The sequence below is a fragment of the Saimiri boliviensis genome, chromosome 15 (assembly GCF_048565385.1).
Source record: "Saimiri boliviensis isolate mSaiBol1 chromosome 15, mSaiBol1.pri, whole genome shotgun sequence".
Lineage (NCBI taxonomy): Eukaryota > Metazoa > Chordata > Mammalia > Primates > Cebidae > Saimiri > Saimiri boliviensis.
In genome coordinates, this window is record NC_133463.1 from 53,722,471 (window position 1) to 53,740,057 (window position 17,587).

General features: G+C 36.2%; 1 protein-coding gene, 1 non-coding gene and 1 pseudogene across 38 annotated transcripts in view; all 3 read left to right on the forward strand.

Moving 5' to 3' along the window:
* The window catches only part of RIMS2 (regulating synaptic membrane exocytosis 2), a 730,833-nt gene that overhangs the window by 163,779 nt on the left and 549,467 nt on the right, over positions 1-17,587 (forward strand). For 26 of the 37 annotated variants that reach the window (XM_074387028.1, XM_074387027.1, XM_074387012.1 and 23 more), the window contains exons 2-3: positions 6,221-6,253; positions 6,643-6,729. The exons of 9 other annotated variants lie outside the window; for them this stretch is intronic. Coding sequence is in view for 25 of the 28 variants with exons in the window: in XM_074387012.1 (XP_074243113.1) it covers positions 6,221-6,253; positions 6,643-6,729 (120 nt within the window). In the remaining 3 variants the exon portion in view is untranslated. Of the gene's footprint in view, positions 1-6,220; positions 6,254-6,642; positions 6,734-17,587 lie in introns of all 37 variants that reach the window. 2 more of the 37 variants (XM_074387016.1, XM_074387017.1) reach the window with 1 other exon arrangement.
* Positions 10,054-15,947, forward strand: LOC104652969 (RISC-loading complex subunit TARBP2 pseudogene; annotated as a pseudogene).
* LOC120362456 (small nucleolar RNA U13) lies at positions 16,664-16,763 on the forward strand. Its single transcript, XR_005578363.1, has one exon. It is a non-coding gene; the product is annotated as a small nucleolar RNA U13 (small nucleolar RNA).

Genomic DNA, 17,587 nt, shown 5'->3' on the forward strand with positions numbered 1-17,587 from the left:
ACAAGCTTGAATCCTTCATTTGCATAAATCTGATTGAGAACTTGGGCGAGAACTTTCCCTATGTGAGCCAAACATTTCTTTGGTTCTTTAAAGAGCATGCTTTTATTTTTCTTGAATGCTGTGCCTTTCAGTTGTTATTACTTAAAATATTTCTCTTGTTCCTTACTTCTCCATCTGCTATTCCCGTTACACATATGTTATAGCTTTTATAGTTGTCCCTCAGTTCTTGAATATAATTTTCCACCTTTTTCACTGTTCCCTTTTGGTCTTATTCTCAAAGAAATGTAAGTTTTCTAAATAGAATTCAGCGTCACTATAGTTTGCTTATGATTGAATGTTTATATGACGTTTGGTGTTAAAATAGCAATCTTTTAAATATTAATCCATTATGTGACTATATTTAAATACTAAATAATGTGATTTTTGTTCTTGCAAATAAGATATTACACTCTGAATTTTATAAAGAGAATACAGAATTCTTTTTGTTAACATAGAAATATATAGTTACCAATTATATTTGTTATTGTGACACAAACATGTCTAAGAGTATGCCTTTTATTTATTGCTATGTCTTAAAAAAAAGAACACAGTGTAAAAGTGAATCAGTTTGATATAAAGAGAATTTAATTTGCAGTGTTAGGTATAGCCTTCTAATGAATGTCTAGGACTTTGCTGACCAGTTTTCATGAAGAATCCTAGCTTTTGCCCATTTAGTATGATATTGGCTGTGGCTTTTTCATGTATGGCTTTTATTATTTTGATGTATGTTTCTTCAATACCTAGTTGATTGAGAGTTTTTAACATGAAAGGATGTTGAATTTTATTGTAGGCCATTTCTGTGTCTATTGAGACAATTATGTGTTTTTTTGCCTTCAGTCCTGTTTAGCATGTGTTTATTTTTGTATATTGAGCCGAACTTTCGTCCTGAGAACGAACCCTACTTTATCATGGTGGATAAGCTTTTTGATGTGCTGCTGGATTTGGTTTGCCAGTATTTTGCATCAATGTTTAACAATCTTTGCATTGATGTTCATCAAGGACATTGGCCTAAAGTTTTTTTTTGTTGTTGTTGTTGTTGTATCTGTGCCAGGTTTTGGTATCAGTATGATGTTGGCCTCATAGAATGAGTTAGAGAGGAGTCCCTTCTTTTTAATTTTTTAGAATAGTTTCAGTAGAATAGTACCAGCTTTTATTTGTACCTCTGGTAGAATTCAATTGTAAATCCATCTTGTCCTGGGCTTTTTATTTTTGGTTGGTAGGCTATTTATTACTGTCTCAATTTCAGAATTTATTGTTGATCTATTAATAGACTCAATTTATTCCTGATTCAGTCTTGGGTGGGTGTATGTGTCCAGACATTTATTTATTTATTTATTTTTTGAGACAGAATCTCACTCTGTCACCCAGGCTGGAGTGCAGTGGCCCGATCTCAGCTCACTGCAAGCTCTGCCTCCCAGGTTCAAGCAATTCTCCTCTTCTCAGCCTCCTGAGTAGTCGAGACTATAGGCCTGCGCCACCATGCCTGGCTAATTTTTGTATTTTTTTTTAGTAGAAATGGGGTTTCACCATTACTGGACAGGCTGGTCTCAAACACCTGACCTCATGATCCACCCACCTCAGCCTTCCAAAGTGCTGGAATTAAAAGCGTGAGCTACTGCACCCAGCATTTATTCATTTCTTATAGATTTTCTAGTTTATGTGCATAGAGATGTTTGTAGTGTTCTCTGATGGTTGTTTATATTTCTGTGGGGTCAGTGGTGATATCCCTCTTATCATTTCTGATTATGTTTATAATCATAATCATGATTCTTCTCTTTTCTTTTTTATTAGCCTATCTAGCAGTCTATTTTTTTATTATTTTTTAAAAACCAGCTCCTGGTTTCATTGATTTTTTGAAGGGTTTTTCATCTTTGTATCACCTTCAGTTCAGTTCTGATCTTGGTTATTTTTTGTCTTCTGCTAGCTGTGAAGCTTAGGTAATTTGCGATCTTTCTAGCTTTTTGATGTGGGCATTTTAATGCTATAAATTTCTCTCTTAACACTGCTTTAGCTGCATCCTGAAGTTTCTGTTACATTGTCTCTTTGCTCTCATTAGTTTCAAATAACTTTCTCATTTTTGTTTTAATTTTATTATTTTCACAGGAGTCATTCAGGAGCTGGTTTTTCAACGTTAATGTGGTTGTGTGTTCTTGAGTGATTTTCTTAATCTTGAGTTCTATTTTGGTTGCACTGTGGTCTGAGAAAATGTTTGTTATGATTTCAGTTCTTTTATATTTGCTGAGAAGTGTTTTACTTCAGATTATGCGATAAATTTTAGAGTAAGTGCCATGTGGCAATGAGAAGAATGTATATTCTACTCTTTTGGTGGAGAGTTCTGTAGGTATCTATCAGGTCCTTTTGATCCAGAGCTGAGTTCAGGTTTTGAATATTTTTGTTAATTATCTGTCTTGATGATCTGTCTCATATTGACAGTGGGGTGTTGAAGTCTCCCACTATTATTGTTTGGGAGTCTTAAGTCTTTTTGTATGTTTCTAAGAACTTGCTTTATGAATCTGAGTTCTCCTGTGTTGGGTGCACATATATTTAGGACAGTTAGCTCTTCTTGTTGAATTGAACCCTTTACCATTACGTAATACCCTTCTTTGTCTTTTTTAATCTTTGTTGGTTTAAAGTCTGTTTTGTCAGTAACTGGAATTGCAACCACTGTGTTTTCTGTTTTAAATTTGTTTGGAAAATTTAAATTTTCCTTCATTCTTTTATTTTGAGCCTATGTGTGTCTTTGCATGTGAGATGGGTCTCTAGAAGAGAGCATACCAATGGGTCTTGACTTTTTATCCAGCTTGGTATTTTGTATCTTTTAATTGGGGCATTTAGCTCATTCACATTTAAGGTTAGTGTTGTTATTTGTGAATTTGATTCTGTCATCATGATGCTAGCTGGTTATTTTGCATACTTGTTTATGTGGTTGCTTCATAATGTCACTGATCTGTGTACTTCCAGTTTCTTTTTGTAGTGGCTAGTAATTGTTTTTCCTTTCCATATTAAGTGCTTTGTTCAGGAGCCCTTGCAAGGTAGGCATGGTGCTGGCCAATTCCCTAAGCATTTGATTGTCTGAAAAGGATCCTTTTTCTCCTTCACTTATGAAATTTAGTTTGGCCAGATATGCAATTCTATGTTGCAATTTCTTTTCTCTAAGAATGTTGACTTTTGGTCCCTAATCTCTTCTGGTTTTTAGGTTTTTGCTGAGAGGTCCTCTGTTAGTCTGATGGGCTACTTTTTGTAGGTGACCTGACCTTTCTATGTGGCTGCCCTTAACATTTTTTCTTTCATTACATATTGCAGAATCTGATTATTATGTATTTTGGGGTTGATCTTTTCATGGAGTGTCTTATTGGGGTTCTCTGCATTTCTTGAATTTGAATGTTGAGCTACATTTCTCTTTTGGGGGATTCTCCTGTATGATATATTTAAGCATTTTCACAACTTTGTTCCATTCTCCCCGTCTCTTTCAGGTACCCTAATCAGTCTTAGGTTTGCTCTTCTTAAATAATATTTTTTGGAGGTTTTGTTCATTCCTTTTTATTATTTTATTTTTTTCAGTTCTTGTATGCCTGTCTTATTTCAGAAAGATAGTCTTTAAGCTCTGAGATTCTTTTCTCAGCTTAGTCTATTCTGCTATTGATACTTGTGATTGCATTGTGAAGTTCTCGTGTTGTGTTTTTCAGATTCATCAGGTTGGTTATGTTCCTATCTAAACTGGCTGTTCTGGCTATCAGCTCCTGTATTGTTTTATCATGATACTTAGCTTCTTTGCATTGGGTTAAAACATGCTCCTTTAGCTCAGCAATGTTTCTTATTATCCACCTTCTGAAGCCTACTTCTGTCACTTCAGCCATCTCAGCCTCAGCCAGTTTGTGCCTTTGCTGGAGAGATGCTGTGGTCATTTGGAGGAAAAGAGTCATTCTGGCTTTTGAGTTTTTAGCTTTTTTTGTGTTGATTCTTTCTTACCTTTATGGGCTTACCTACCTTTGGTCTTTGGGGTTGGTGACTTTTGATTGGGGTTTTCATGGGGTCTTTTTTGTTGACGTTGCTGTTGTTTCCTATTTGTTTTTCTTTTAACAGTGATGGCACTGTTTCATAGGGCTGCTGTGGTTTGTTTGGGGTCCCCTTCAGACTGTAGTTGCCTTCATTTTTCTCCTACCCAGAGTTATCACCAGTGAAGGCTGTGAACCAGCAAAGATGACAGCCTTCCCCTTTTTCTGGAAGCTTTGTTTCAGTGTGGCACTGACCTTTTGCTGGCCCAAATATGCCTATAGGAGGTGACTGAGACTCCTGTTGGGAGGTCTCTCCCAGTCACGAGGAACAGGATCAGGGGTCTGCCCAAAGAAGCAGTCAGGTGGCCCTTTGGTAGAGCAGGTGTGCTACGTTCAGAGGTCTCTTCTTCATCTGGACTGTTTGGATTCTCCAGAGTTGGCAGGCTTTAACAGCTGAGTCTACTGAACTGCAGAGGTAGAGAACCCCTGGGAGCTTCATCCCTGGGAGAGATCAATGCTCTGTCTGGAGAATCCTTGCAGGAGTGGCTGAAGCCCCCAAAGGAAGGTCTTGCCAAGTGAGGAGGAATGAATCAGGTTCTGCTTAAGAAGCAGTCTGGCCATGATCTGTCAAGGTAGCTGTGCTTTGCTGAGGAGCACATACACACTGCTTGTATTCTGAATCCACACACTGCTTGTATTCTGAATTCTTTGAAGAATACAAGCTGGCAGGCTGAAATGTCCGAGTCTATGGAACTGCAGAGATGGTGGTCACTAATCCCCCTGAACTCAGTCCTGACTCAGGCAGACTCCAGCCTGCTGCTACCAGGAGGCTGGAATTCCAAGCTAGTGGGTCCCAACTTGTGAGGCACCATGGAAGTTGTGCCCACAGAATGAAGCCACTTAGCTCCCTGGAGTCAGCCCCTTTCCTAGGGACATTTATGGATGGATCTCTTGCCTTGCTGCAGATTCCAGGGCCAGAGTATGCAAAACTCCTGTCTCTGTGTGTGTCTAAGCAGTTGCTCTGCTTAAACTTCATGTAACTCAGTGTATTGGACCCAAGGCCCTGGTGATGTGGGCTCATAAGGGATCTCCTGATCCATGGGTTACAAAGATCTGTGGGAGAGGCATAGTTTCCTGGGCAGGGTCACGCAATCATTGACTGTTTCTCTTGGCTGGAGGTGGGGATTCTCTTGGCTCCCTGCTGCTCCCAGGTGGGCTGTCCCCCTACTCTGCTTCTCTTTGTTCTCTGAGGGTCAAGTTGTTTGCTTAGTCAGTTTCAGTGTAAGAACCCAGGTATTTCAGTTGAAGGTGCTGAATTCACTTGCTCCTTTTATTCCTCTTCATGAATGCTTTGGACTGCAGCTGCTTTCAATTGGCTGTCTTAGCTTTCTACAACTGTCTACTTCTGAATCAGTTTCTGACCATGAATTTTTAGATTTTTGTAATATAAAAATATCTTCTCAACTCAGATATTTGGAAAGCAGCTTTTTCTCTATGCTATTTTAGACAAGACTTTATTGGACTCAGCAGAACTAGAAGTGAAGCACTGACTTGATTATTATAGTTATTTGTATACTATTTATTTAAGTTTATTTGCAGTCTGGAAGAGTTGTTTGCATAATTAACTTATGAATATTTCTAATTTAATATACATAGTTATTTTAATAGCCATTTTAAGAGAGATTGGATACCTTTTCTCCCCCACCTCAACATTCCTTTCTTTTAGGCATAAAGAAATTCATTTGTAAGGCTTTTAAAAATACATTCGTAAAACCTTATGTTTTATTTAAAATATTTATGTCTTTACTTCAATACTAAAAAAAATTTTTTAAAGGAATTCTATTTATATGCACTTAACTAAATGTAATTGTGTTTAATACAGTATGTTAAAATAATTATTTTAAAATCTTCAATAAATAAAAATATTCAGAAATCTTCAGGACCAAATCATTGCTTTAAAACAGTAGTGGAGTTTAATATTAGTCTTCTATTAAGAACAAATGATTCAATTTCTCTTCTTTTGTCTGTAAATTTGATTGAAATATATAATTTCAATATATGGCAAAGTGCTAAATCTTTCTATATAAAATTCTTATTTTTGGTGTCCATTTTATATGAACACAAATTTGTAAATAGAAATCTCTTCATAGTACAGTGCACTCAGTTGTGCAAACTTATCTTTTTAGGGTCAAAGAAGAACACAAACCACAACTGACACAGTAAGTAAATGTATTAAGAGTGTAGTAGGCTTGACTTCTGTACTTTTGTCACATTCTGCTTTCTGGTATTAGCTTATACTAATACTGGATAGGCTGCAGCTAGTGTGTCTTCTGCTTTCTGACTCTCTGGCTTGTAAGAGAGCTGCCTGCAGCTTCTTACTTCACCCACATAGTGACTGGATGTAGTTTTTTGCTGCCTGCTTGTGGACTAGTTAAGTGTTCAAATTTAATTTCCCAACATTTTGACTGCCTTGATGATAACTGGAGCTCACATTACCATTGGCTGTAGCTTTTGTGCCTGTGTATTTTTATTATTATGGATAAGAAAACGTTAACCTACATTGTTATTCATTTGGTTATTCAGTCACATTATTTGCTTATTTAAACAGGTGGTTTCCCTTTAGTGGAATCACTGAACTGGTAAATAACGTTCTTCAGCCCCAGCAAAAACAACAAAATGAAAAGGAGCCCCAGACGTAAGTAAGCTGATCTATATAGACTAAATATTATCTCTGATAGTATAACATACTGAAAAGTATGTATTAAAATACTGTCCTTGGAATAGTATGCCCTCAGAAAGGAAAATTGTTAGGTTAGGGTTTGATACTATTACCCTTAATGGAAATCTAAAAGGAAGGCAAGGATAATTAACAGGATAGTAAAAAAGAACCACCCCCCCACTATATTTTAATATAAATAATGTAAGCTATACTTATTCAGTAAAATATCTTTTTCCAACAGTGCAATCTATAACTAGATTGTGTTTCTTTCAACAGTAGCTCTAGAAGACATTACAAGATTTTACCCCCCAAATTCAATCTGTGGTCAAATAGTTTTGGAAAGGTTGTTTTAAAAAAGGTTAAGTAAGTTTCTTTATTATAATAATTTTGAGAACCCAAATATGCTCCAAGGGTATTAGAACATACACTGTTTCATACATTTACTTGACCGCTGAATCCTGTTTTTACTAAACATTTCATTAGGTTACAAAACATAATTAGTGAAATGCAGCAATTCTCACACTGACCTGAAACAATAAAGAAGTATTGACTTCATTTTTTGTTGTTATTAGATTAAAAAACACTGTTTCAAAAGTTGTTCACATATGTACCATTTAATTTTGTGGAAGCAATGTTATTTATGTTGTAAAGTCGAGGTAGCTGAGAGTGTTAGAGAGACTGCATATATTTAACTTCCGTTCTCCTGACAGTTGCCATAATATTCAGATGTGCTCCCACTGCTTAGCCTCTGTGCTTCCTTTTGAATTATGACTTTAGAGAAGTTGGTTTGGTTGTAGGAATGGACAAGTTGACAAGTGACGTAGACTCCAGGAGAGAATGAGAATGACGAGTATGATGAAACACTCAGAAAAACATTCACGTTGTGCCTTTAATGCAAAGTAAAAGATAAACATCTTTTTTGTCTTGTTGCTATTGATGAGGATAATCTCCTCATCCATTTTATGCTACTTTTTATGCATTTTATGTTACATTTTGTCAAGGTTTTAGTTTCAATTGAAGTAAAATATGATGTGATATGCTCTTCCTAATAGTTAATATGTAGTTCTCAAACTGGAACTTTTGTGGTTCTTCAGGTAGTTGAAGTCAGGGCCAGAATTTGTCTTGTCTACTGTTTTATTACTAGAATTTAGCAGAATACCTAATACATAGTAGGAACTCAATAAATATTTCTTCACAATTGATTTTTCATATTTAATCCTTTTATGATGCAGGAATTTTATGACACAAGGAATAAAATTCTAATAATTTCTTTTCTAACTAGGAAGCATTATATTAAAATGCCACATAATGTCATTGTTTTGTTTTTTCACTATGGCACTGAAGCTTAAAATAAAATAAAATGGGGAAACCAATAACAAAGCATGATTAGATACAATTTTGCCTTGGATTTAAATGACTCCAGTTATGTGTCTTGTGTGTGAGTTTTTTAAAATAATCAAGATTGTGCCATATTATGTATTAGATTACCATGGCCATTAAATAAAGTGACATTTATTTTGTTAGTAACTTTTAAAAAATGAGATTTAGATTATTGTAATAAAGTGATATTTGGCCTAAACACAAAAAGAAACTGCTTTAGTTTAATAAGAAATATAATCCAATCTGCTTTGATTTTTGAATAGGAAGATGACAGAAAAAATTAGCACTTTCATATGTTTTAAAAATTAATTCTTGATTAATTGGCATTATTTCAATTAAGATTTCTTTGACAACTCATTTATTCTTTCTGTGTGATTTATGTAGTTTTTAAAATTCAGAATCAATAGATTTTCTTAATAGTTACCTTCTTCATCTTACATTGTTGTTCCATTGAAGATTTTTTGTATGTAATTTTCTAGGAGCCTTCCTTTTATCTTTCTGAACCACAGACCAGGGTTACTTCTCAATGCCCTTTAATTCACTTACTCTCTATTCGGAGTTGTAAGGCTTCTTCTTTCTGGGTCATCTCATTTCTTTCTTAATATGACTACCATCTGAATGGGATAACTTCCTATCTCCTTTTCTGTTTTTCATCTGTAAAATTATTTTTGGGAGCTGAATTCCAGGTATTCAATTTAAATTTTAAACATTAAAAAGTAAGACTTGGTTTTTCATATTTTGTGCAAATATTTTCAGAGTAGAATAATAAAATATTCTGTCAGATAGCTAGTATTAAAAATATATTATGTTTCCTAGACAGTAATTCCGTTTTAATCAATTTATATAAATTACATTTTGTGGTTGTTGAAAAAAATGTATCAATGATGTAGGCTTCTTGAGGTCTGTATTTTTGAGGTTTGTTCATTTCATATTCTTTAGTGTAACAGGAAGATTTACTAATTTTGATTTTAGTAATTGATATGAAATTATAGATATAAGTAGACTCTTGTTTCCAACTTTGACTTTTCATGAGATTTGAGGCTTAGAAAATTGAGTGAGCCATTTGTTTTAGTTGCCAGTTAATTCGCCCTTTGTAGAAACTGCTTAATATATAAATTCAATAATTTTAATATTACTTTCTCTTTTCTTTTGCTATTTTTTGCGTCAGCATTAAAATGAGGGAAAGTTTTCTGCAAAGACAATATAACAGGTTTTATGTGAGGCATATAAAACAAGCCTCTGGATAATTAAAAATGGAACTATGAAAAATGATAAATGGCTTGTAATGCAACTGTAATTCTAATTTTGTATCTGTAATACATAGCAAAATGGTAAAGGTAATTAAGAAAGTTTCTAATGCAAATTAAACTAATCAATTGAATTACTTTGCTTTGAATTTTATATTTTAGCTTATTTATGTTTTGCTATGATTAATTTACTTTTGAAATACTAAGAAAATGTAAAATTTGAGTTATTGGAATTAGATAATTTCAATTATTATTATTAAATAGAAAATCTAAAATTTGAATTATTAGACTTAGATAACTACCTAATATAATCTCTTTAGTTGTGAGGTCTTTTAATAGGAACAAAATGTTAAATAACATGTAAAAATGTTACATGTAAGCATAGGGAACATGATATGTGAAGCTCTTTAACTAGCAAGGGACACAAAGCAGACCAGCATAGGTGTAGTATAGCAGATGAGAAGGGAGTGTGGCAGGTGATGAGGTTCCAGAAGTAGTACTCAGATAGGGCAGTGGTTTTACAGAGAATACGGAGAATGGTAATAAGTTTGAATCTGAGTCTCTGAGAATGATAAGAAGTTTGAATACAGCGAAGATATTGAAGAGATTTAAATATGGGACTGACATTATTTATTTTATGTATAAAGGTCATTCTGACTGCTCTATGCGTAGCATGAGAATAGAAATGGAGAGAGCAATGGGAGAGGGCTTTTTTGAGGACTCTACTAGTGATAGTGATAACTTGGACCACATTGATTACAGTGAAGATAGAGAGAAGTAGATTGAGAATATATTTTAAGATTGAAAAGATATGATATGTCAGAGGAGTTATTTAGAAGCTGTAAAACAAGAGAAAAGAACCAAAGATGACTCCTGGGATTCTAGTTGAAAGAACTAATTGGATCATGATGTTATTACATATGATCAAGAAGAGAGAAGACAATTTGGAGGTATAAACTAAAACTTACATTTTGAACTTTTAAATTAAGATGCTTGTAATTGTCCAACATTAAAGGAAAGAGATGGACTGGCCAGAGATACAGTTTTGAGAGTTGTTAGTATGGCACAAAAAGCTAGAAAAATGCATAAAATAACCTAAAGAGAATGTGTGTGATAAAAAGCAGATACAAAAATCATGGTTACGCTCTGAAGAATCCTGATACCTATCCTAGGTCCTGAGATAAAAAGACTATGGTTCCTGCTCTCAAATAGTTCACAGTTAAGTAGGAAAAAGATACAAGATGAGAAGTAATTTAAAGCAATACTGTGGGGACTTTTGGCTTGCTTTTTGATATGTGAAAGAGCGTGACAGTTGTCACTTCTGTTCTTGCAACAAGAAAAAAGCTGAACTGAAAACCAACAACTCTTCTTAGATCCATCAGAACTTGAGGTCACAGGGCAAATTAAGTCCTGAGTAGTGAAGAGTGAGGCAAATACAAACAATAAGTTTACTGGGTGAAGAAACCATAGATTCTGTTAGGAAAACTTAAAACTATAATTGTTGAACTGCTGGAAGCTGAGTGTAGACTAACTTAAAAGTTAAAACTTCCTGGGGGCCTAGCCTTAGAAAAGCCCCCACAATTTTGAGGTTTTACTTTTACTAGTACCATCAAGCTCTCAATGTGAAGATCAGAGAAAAGTCCCCACATGCCTCCAGCTAGGGGCGGGGAAAGTAACCATTTGGAAATAGCCCAGGGGAGGAGTAAGCATTTTGACATACTCCCAGAACCTTCTGTTCCCCACCTTCCCTGAAGAGAAACAACTTTACCAGAGCTGAATCAATATGAGAGAAGGAAAATAACTCCAGTCTTTAGATTTTCCTCCTCATCTAAGAGAGACAAGAAGCTAAGAATCATGTTGAAAGTCACAGCCCAGGAGCACAGGTTCACTAAAGACTGAAATCTATTCATAAGAGTAGGTTTCTCTTCCAAGTGGCAACTCAGAGATTTAGACTGCTACTCTCTCATAAGCCATCTGGAACACATAGCTTCCAGAAGCTATGCTATACCAGTGGGAGAGCGAGAACGGAGAACTCACACTTACTCTCAATTTTGTAAGACAGAAGTGTTACAGGTCACTTTTGCTCACAGATTATTGCCTAAAACTTCTCACAAGGCTCTATCCTCTATATGAGTACTAGTAACACCTAGAGTTAGTTTACATTTGATTCTCATTTATTGCAATGAGAAATTTTCGGACGCCAAAAGATAAATATTTGCCAAAAGAATAGTTGCTGTAGCAAGGATTGCTCTGTCAACAAAATTTTTCTGGAAAGGAATTTTGAGGAGAGACTTCGCAAATGAGGTAGACACCGTTTTCAATGTTAGAGGAAGGTGCATTCTAGAGAGCAAAGGGAGGATCCTGATTTTATAGCAAACATGCCTGCCCATGTTCTTAACCTAGTTTCTTTATGAAAATGAAGCAAACTTGCTTCCTTCTCATTGGTTAACACAGCTGAGTTCTGATTGGTTGATACAGCTGGGTTCTGATTGGTTCATATAGCTGAGCCCTGATTGATTGGTTTAGGTGAGCACAAAGTTCAATAGATGCGTGGATTTTCTGGAAACCCAGAGTATGTGACTGACCTCTAGTTAGCAAATGGCAGCCTGGCTGTATTTAAAATCTAGGCCTAGTTAGCCACTTGAGATCTATCTTGAAGGAGTGGCTCTTTTAGGTTCACATTTGTTCACAACTCCAATACAGTAGTTGCTTCTACTGTAACTGCTGTAATGACTGGGATCAAGGTCTAATTTTTACAAGACTGAAGGTTTGGGTTAAAATGTGAAAAAAATTCAAATATACAAGTGTTCCCAGGAAGGAAATTTGCTATTTGTAATGTTTTAAGTAACAGCTATTAGGTTGGTGCAAAAGTAAATTACTTTCCATGCCAAAACTGCAATCACCTTTGCACCAAACTAACATTAAGTTTTGTTGGTGAGATAACAGGGAGATTTTTGCCTTTTCTTAGGTGGTAATGAAAGACTAATGGAGATAAAGAATGTGATAACACTGACAATATGCGAATGTATACACGTATTCTGAGAAACCTTTAGTTGATCACTAGGGATACCAAAGCACAGCAATAAATAAGACTAAAAGTAAACAAAATAATTTTAGAAAGGAAGAGCAGACATACCAGAAAACTTATAATCTTCTGTTTTGGGGTGGAAGCTATATACTTTGGTTTGTCATTTGCTTGATCCAGGGGTCATTAGCTGTTTTTTCCAAAGATCATCTGCTTCTGGAAGCTTAAGATTCTCCTGTTTAAGGACTCCCAATGGAGAAGATTTTCAAGCCCAGGAAAAATGGTGTGTATCTTTTTAGTTGTGAAACTTGAATTCAAGGATCAACATTTTGGAGCTTTTAACTGAAGTACTGATTATTAGCATGACTTACTGCACTCTTTTTACCAAGTGTCCAGGACAGTTTTTCTCCGGTGTCTCCTCCAGAGTACTAATTCTGCAGATTTCAGGTCATAGAGAGTTGCTTAGAAGGACATTTTGGAAAGACTGCTTTTACCTATTACTGACAAGACTGTATCACATGATTTCTTTGCTGTATCTATTCAAGTTAGCTTGCAATAGCAGAATCTAGGATCAAAGGTGAAATGTAAAAATATATGGGGCAGTCCATTATTTGTTCATAAGGAGAGAGCAGATGGATCCCCAGAAATGTTTATCTTTTTGTTTTGAAGGCTAATGGAGATGGAAATTGAAGAGTTCTTGAGGGTAATTTTAATTTTAAAATTTTATTTCTTATTTCTACCTTATCTGAAGATTGAGAATGATATAGACAAAATTTGATTGTTTTTGTAAGCTCTGTGCTTCTTATGGTGCTTGACTGGTCAAAGAGGTTGATACGGAGGCAGTCACGTGGCACCCATGGGGACAGAGGAGGGAATGAATGAAGACGAGCAGGGGGCTGCAGGCTGCCTGCTATAGAGCAATTGCTGGCCATCAACCCTGGCAAGACCCAGATCAGCCTTCTGCAGGAGTGTGAGACCAGAATAGGGAAGACAGCTGTGTATAACATTCTCAAAGCCGAGGGCCAAGCCCATCAGCCTAATTTCACGTACTGGGTCACTGTTGGCGACACCAGCTGAACCAGTTCAGGGCCCCAGCAAGAAGGCAGTCAAGAACAAGGCAGCTGAGGTGGCCCTCAAACACCTCAAAGTGGGAAGCATGTTGGAGCCAGCGCGGGAGGACAGCAGGGCCCCTAGACTCTTCACTGCCTGAAGATGTTCTCTGGTTTTTGCTGCTGCAGCAGCCTCTACCGCAGTTTCATCTGTTGTCTTAACCAGGAGCACCCCTCTGGAAAAGCAGCACCCCGCCTCCCTAACCCCTATTTCCCTTCAGCAGTCTAGGTGCACCCCCATTGGTGCAGGAGCTGGTGGTGCAAAAAGGCTGGTGGTTGTTGCCAGAGTACACAGTGACCCAGGAATCTGGGCTAGACCACCGCAAAGAATTCATCATGACCTGCCGAGTGGAGCATTTCATTGACATTGGCAGTGGCACTTCCAAAAAACTGGCAAAGTGTAACGCGGTGGCCAAAATGCTGCTTCGAGTGCACACGGTGTCTCTGGATGCCCCAGATGGAAATGAGGCGGAGCCTGAGTATAACTTCTCCATTGCTGTGGTCTCCCACCTGGATGGGCTTCGGAACCTGGACGCAGGATGCACCTGGAATTCTCTACGAAATTCGGTGGAGGGAAGATCCTGTCTTCCTTCAGTTGCTCTTGGGCTCCCTAGGTGCCTTGGGCCCTGCCTGCTGCCGTATTCTCAGTGAGCTCTCTGAGGAACGGGTCTTCCATGTCAGCTAACTGGATATTAAAGAGCTGAGCCTGAGTGGACTCTGCCAGTGTCTGGTGGAACTGTCTACCTAGCCAGCTCTGCAACCACCAGGGAGGCAGCCCATGGTGAGGCTGCTCGCTGTGCCCTGTAGCCTCAAGATCACTGTGGGCAGCAAGTGAAGCCCCAGCTGGACTCAGGGATGTGCACCCTTTGCCCTCTGCAATTCCTGCCTCTGGGTTCATGTATCTGCTCAGCTCTGGTACCCTCTGTAGGCGCCATCTCTATCGCTGACACAGACTGCCTGTCTTGAGGCTGAGAAGGGACAGGGCAAGGAGCTAAGGACTGTAGGGCCTCAGCCAGCTCAGGATCTGTCTTCATTTTATTGGTGATGATGAGTGGGAATGAAATCAGGGGGCTGTCTACTAAGGCCCAGAAAAAATACCCTGCTTCATGGATTTAAAAAAAAAAATTTGATATGGAGTTGTAAAATGGTAAAGGCAGTTCCTGAACATAGATGTGTTTCCAGGTCCAAACACAGATAATCTTCAATCTGAATAATATAAAATTGACAGAATCTTTCTCATAACTTAGAATCATATTAAATGCTGTGTGACTCAAGGTAGGGGTAAGTAAATACGTTTTTAAAATGACAAATGATAGGTTGCTCAGAAAAGGATATTTGGAAAAATTGATAAAAGCAGCAAAGTGCTTATTGCTAAGTAATATAAAACAGATGATGAAAAGTGTACAGATTGAAAGCATAGAAAGTAGCACTGAGATTAAGAAGCAGAACATTAACAGTCCCCCAGAATTTCCTCATGCTTCCTTTCAGGGAGAACTATCTAGCATCTCCAAGGGTAATGGGAGATTACCTTTTGTCTTGCACCACAATTTTCTGTCCAGCACCACTATTTTGGCCTATTTTTATTCAACGTTTATAGAAGAATCATACAATGTATTCTACTGGTTCTGTATTGTTTTGTTCAACATAATGTTTGGGAGATTCAGCTATATAATCGTATGGAGTTGTATTTCATTCATTCTCAGTGCTGTGTGTACTCCAGTATCTGAATATACCACATTTTATTGATCAGTTTTCCTATTGACATGCATTTGGGTTTGTTTTTAATTTTTGCCTGTTATGAATAGTGCTGCTATATGCATTCTGATGCTATATGCATTATTTTTTTCATGTTACTTTGGAGGGAAAATTTGGAGTTACTTGTGAAAGCAAAATATGTCAGCTACTTCAAAATACTTTAAAATATTAAAGCTAGTTACTCTCCAGTTTCCCATTTAGTTATTTGGTAATACTATAGATGCTGCTCTTTTGAGCATGACTTACCACTTGATATTTTGGTGGCTAGAAATCTGGCCTAGAAAGGGAGAAAAGTCATTTCAAGTAGTAGAAAACTACAGAGAAGTGATATGATCTGATTTGTTCTAAAATACAAATTTTACAAATTTTACAATTTCACTTGTTGTTTCTACTTTTTCTGAAGACCGAGAATGATGTAGACCTGGGGTGTCCAATCTTTTGGCTTCTTTGGGCCACAATGGAAGAATTAATTGTCTTGGGCCACACATAAAATACACTAACATTAATGATAGCTGATGAGCTAAAAACAATTGCAAAAAAATGTTATAATGCTTTAAGAAAGTCTACAAATTTTTGTTGGGCTGTATTCAAGGCTGTCCTGGGGCTCATGCAGCCCATGGGCCACAGGTTAGACAAGTTTGATATGGAGAAGAGATGTTTTTGTGTAAGCTGTGTGTTTCTTATGGTGCTGATTTGTTCTAAAATACAAATCAGATCATATCACTGTGCACAGTTGGAAGTTTACAGTTAACATCAATTGAGATTAAGTGCAATTAAGCTTACACAAATTGTAAAAAGTGTAAATAATGTTATTGGAGTTTTTTCTTTTTATGTTTTGTATGAAAAACACATGTTCTTATACCCAGGCAACAGTGGATAGAAGTGTTTTTACTCTCCAGTGTCTATTTCAAAGAAGTACTTTTTTTGGTCAAGCAGAAAGCAGTTAAAGGTGGAATATTTATAATGAACTAAAAATGATTCTATTTATCACCATATTTTTTATTTCAGAATTGAGTTGATACTTTTCCTCAAGATGCAAATTTCAAAGAAGCAATGAAACACAATTTCCCCTTGGAGTCTAGATGGATTCTCTCTCTCTCTCTCTCTCTCTCTCTCTCTCTCTCTCTCTATATATATATATATATATATATATATATATATATATCTACAACTGTAGTTTTTGCTTATTTTTAATCCCAGCCTCTAATGTCAAGATTATTTTATTTTGTGAATGCAATAATAATGTCAGCTGTGAAGAGTCTATATTTAGTGATAATATAAATATTTTTGGAGGAAAAGACTCTCTTAATTTAATTGCCTTTTGGATACAGTTTTAGTTATGGGGCATCATAAAACAGAAACAAAGCCATTTGTATTAAAGATGTGTATTAGAGATTCTTCCATAGTTCATACATATGATTGGGTATTTAATGCTTATTTGAGTTGTGCCTCCCTCAAACCTTGTTGTAATGTCAGCGCATTATCCATCTGATGTTAAAAAAAAGATATGTGTGAAAGATAAAGGATTAATATTGCTAAAGAGCTTCATGTGACTTCTGGCATAAAGTCTTTTTTTTCTTTCAGTAGTTCAGAAATGGTTTTGAGATATGCTATGAGCCTAAAAAGAATGAATCAAATATCTAATATATTTGAGATAGGCTTGTCATCTTTCTCAGGATTGTCTTACTTATTTCTATAACTTGTGATGTCACAAACATAATTGGATATTAGATAATATGGGAAATAATCCTTAGTATAGTATTCTACCCAAGCTGACTTTACAGTGTCTTCTATTGTATTTTCCTTCTCCTTTTCTCCCCATGCATACCTTATTCCAAAGGAGAATACTTTCAACTTCCTGAATTTTCCATTTGTTCTCATACTTTGCATATGAAAAATGTAAGCTTGACATTTATTATTTATTTTATAGCTATCACAATTTTGCATATCTTTCATGGCGAAAATGCTTATAAACTAAAAAATGTTTTTCTTCTATGAAGTAATACCAACACCATTCACAACTAATGTCTCTTTTCTTTGTGCTCCAGTAAGATTTTTCTTATATATTAGTATTTATTTTAGTATATGTTTCAGTTAACTTGTTAGAATAAAAACTTTAGAAAAATTAAAGTTAACATAGAGTAATTGAAGAAAGAATGATTCCTGAATCAAGAAGCACCTGAACCAGAATAGGTTCAGAGAGACTTTGACACAGGTATGTGGTCAGAGAGGATTTATGGACAGAAAAAGGAGAATGATGTACAGAAAATGAAAATGGAGTACAGAAATAGCTGGTTGTGTTACAATTCAGCATTTGC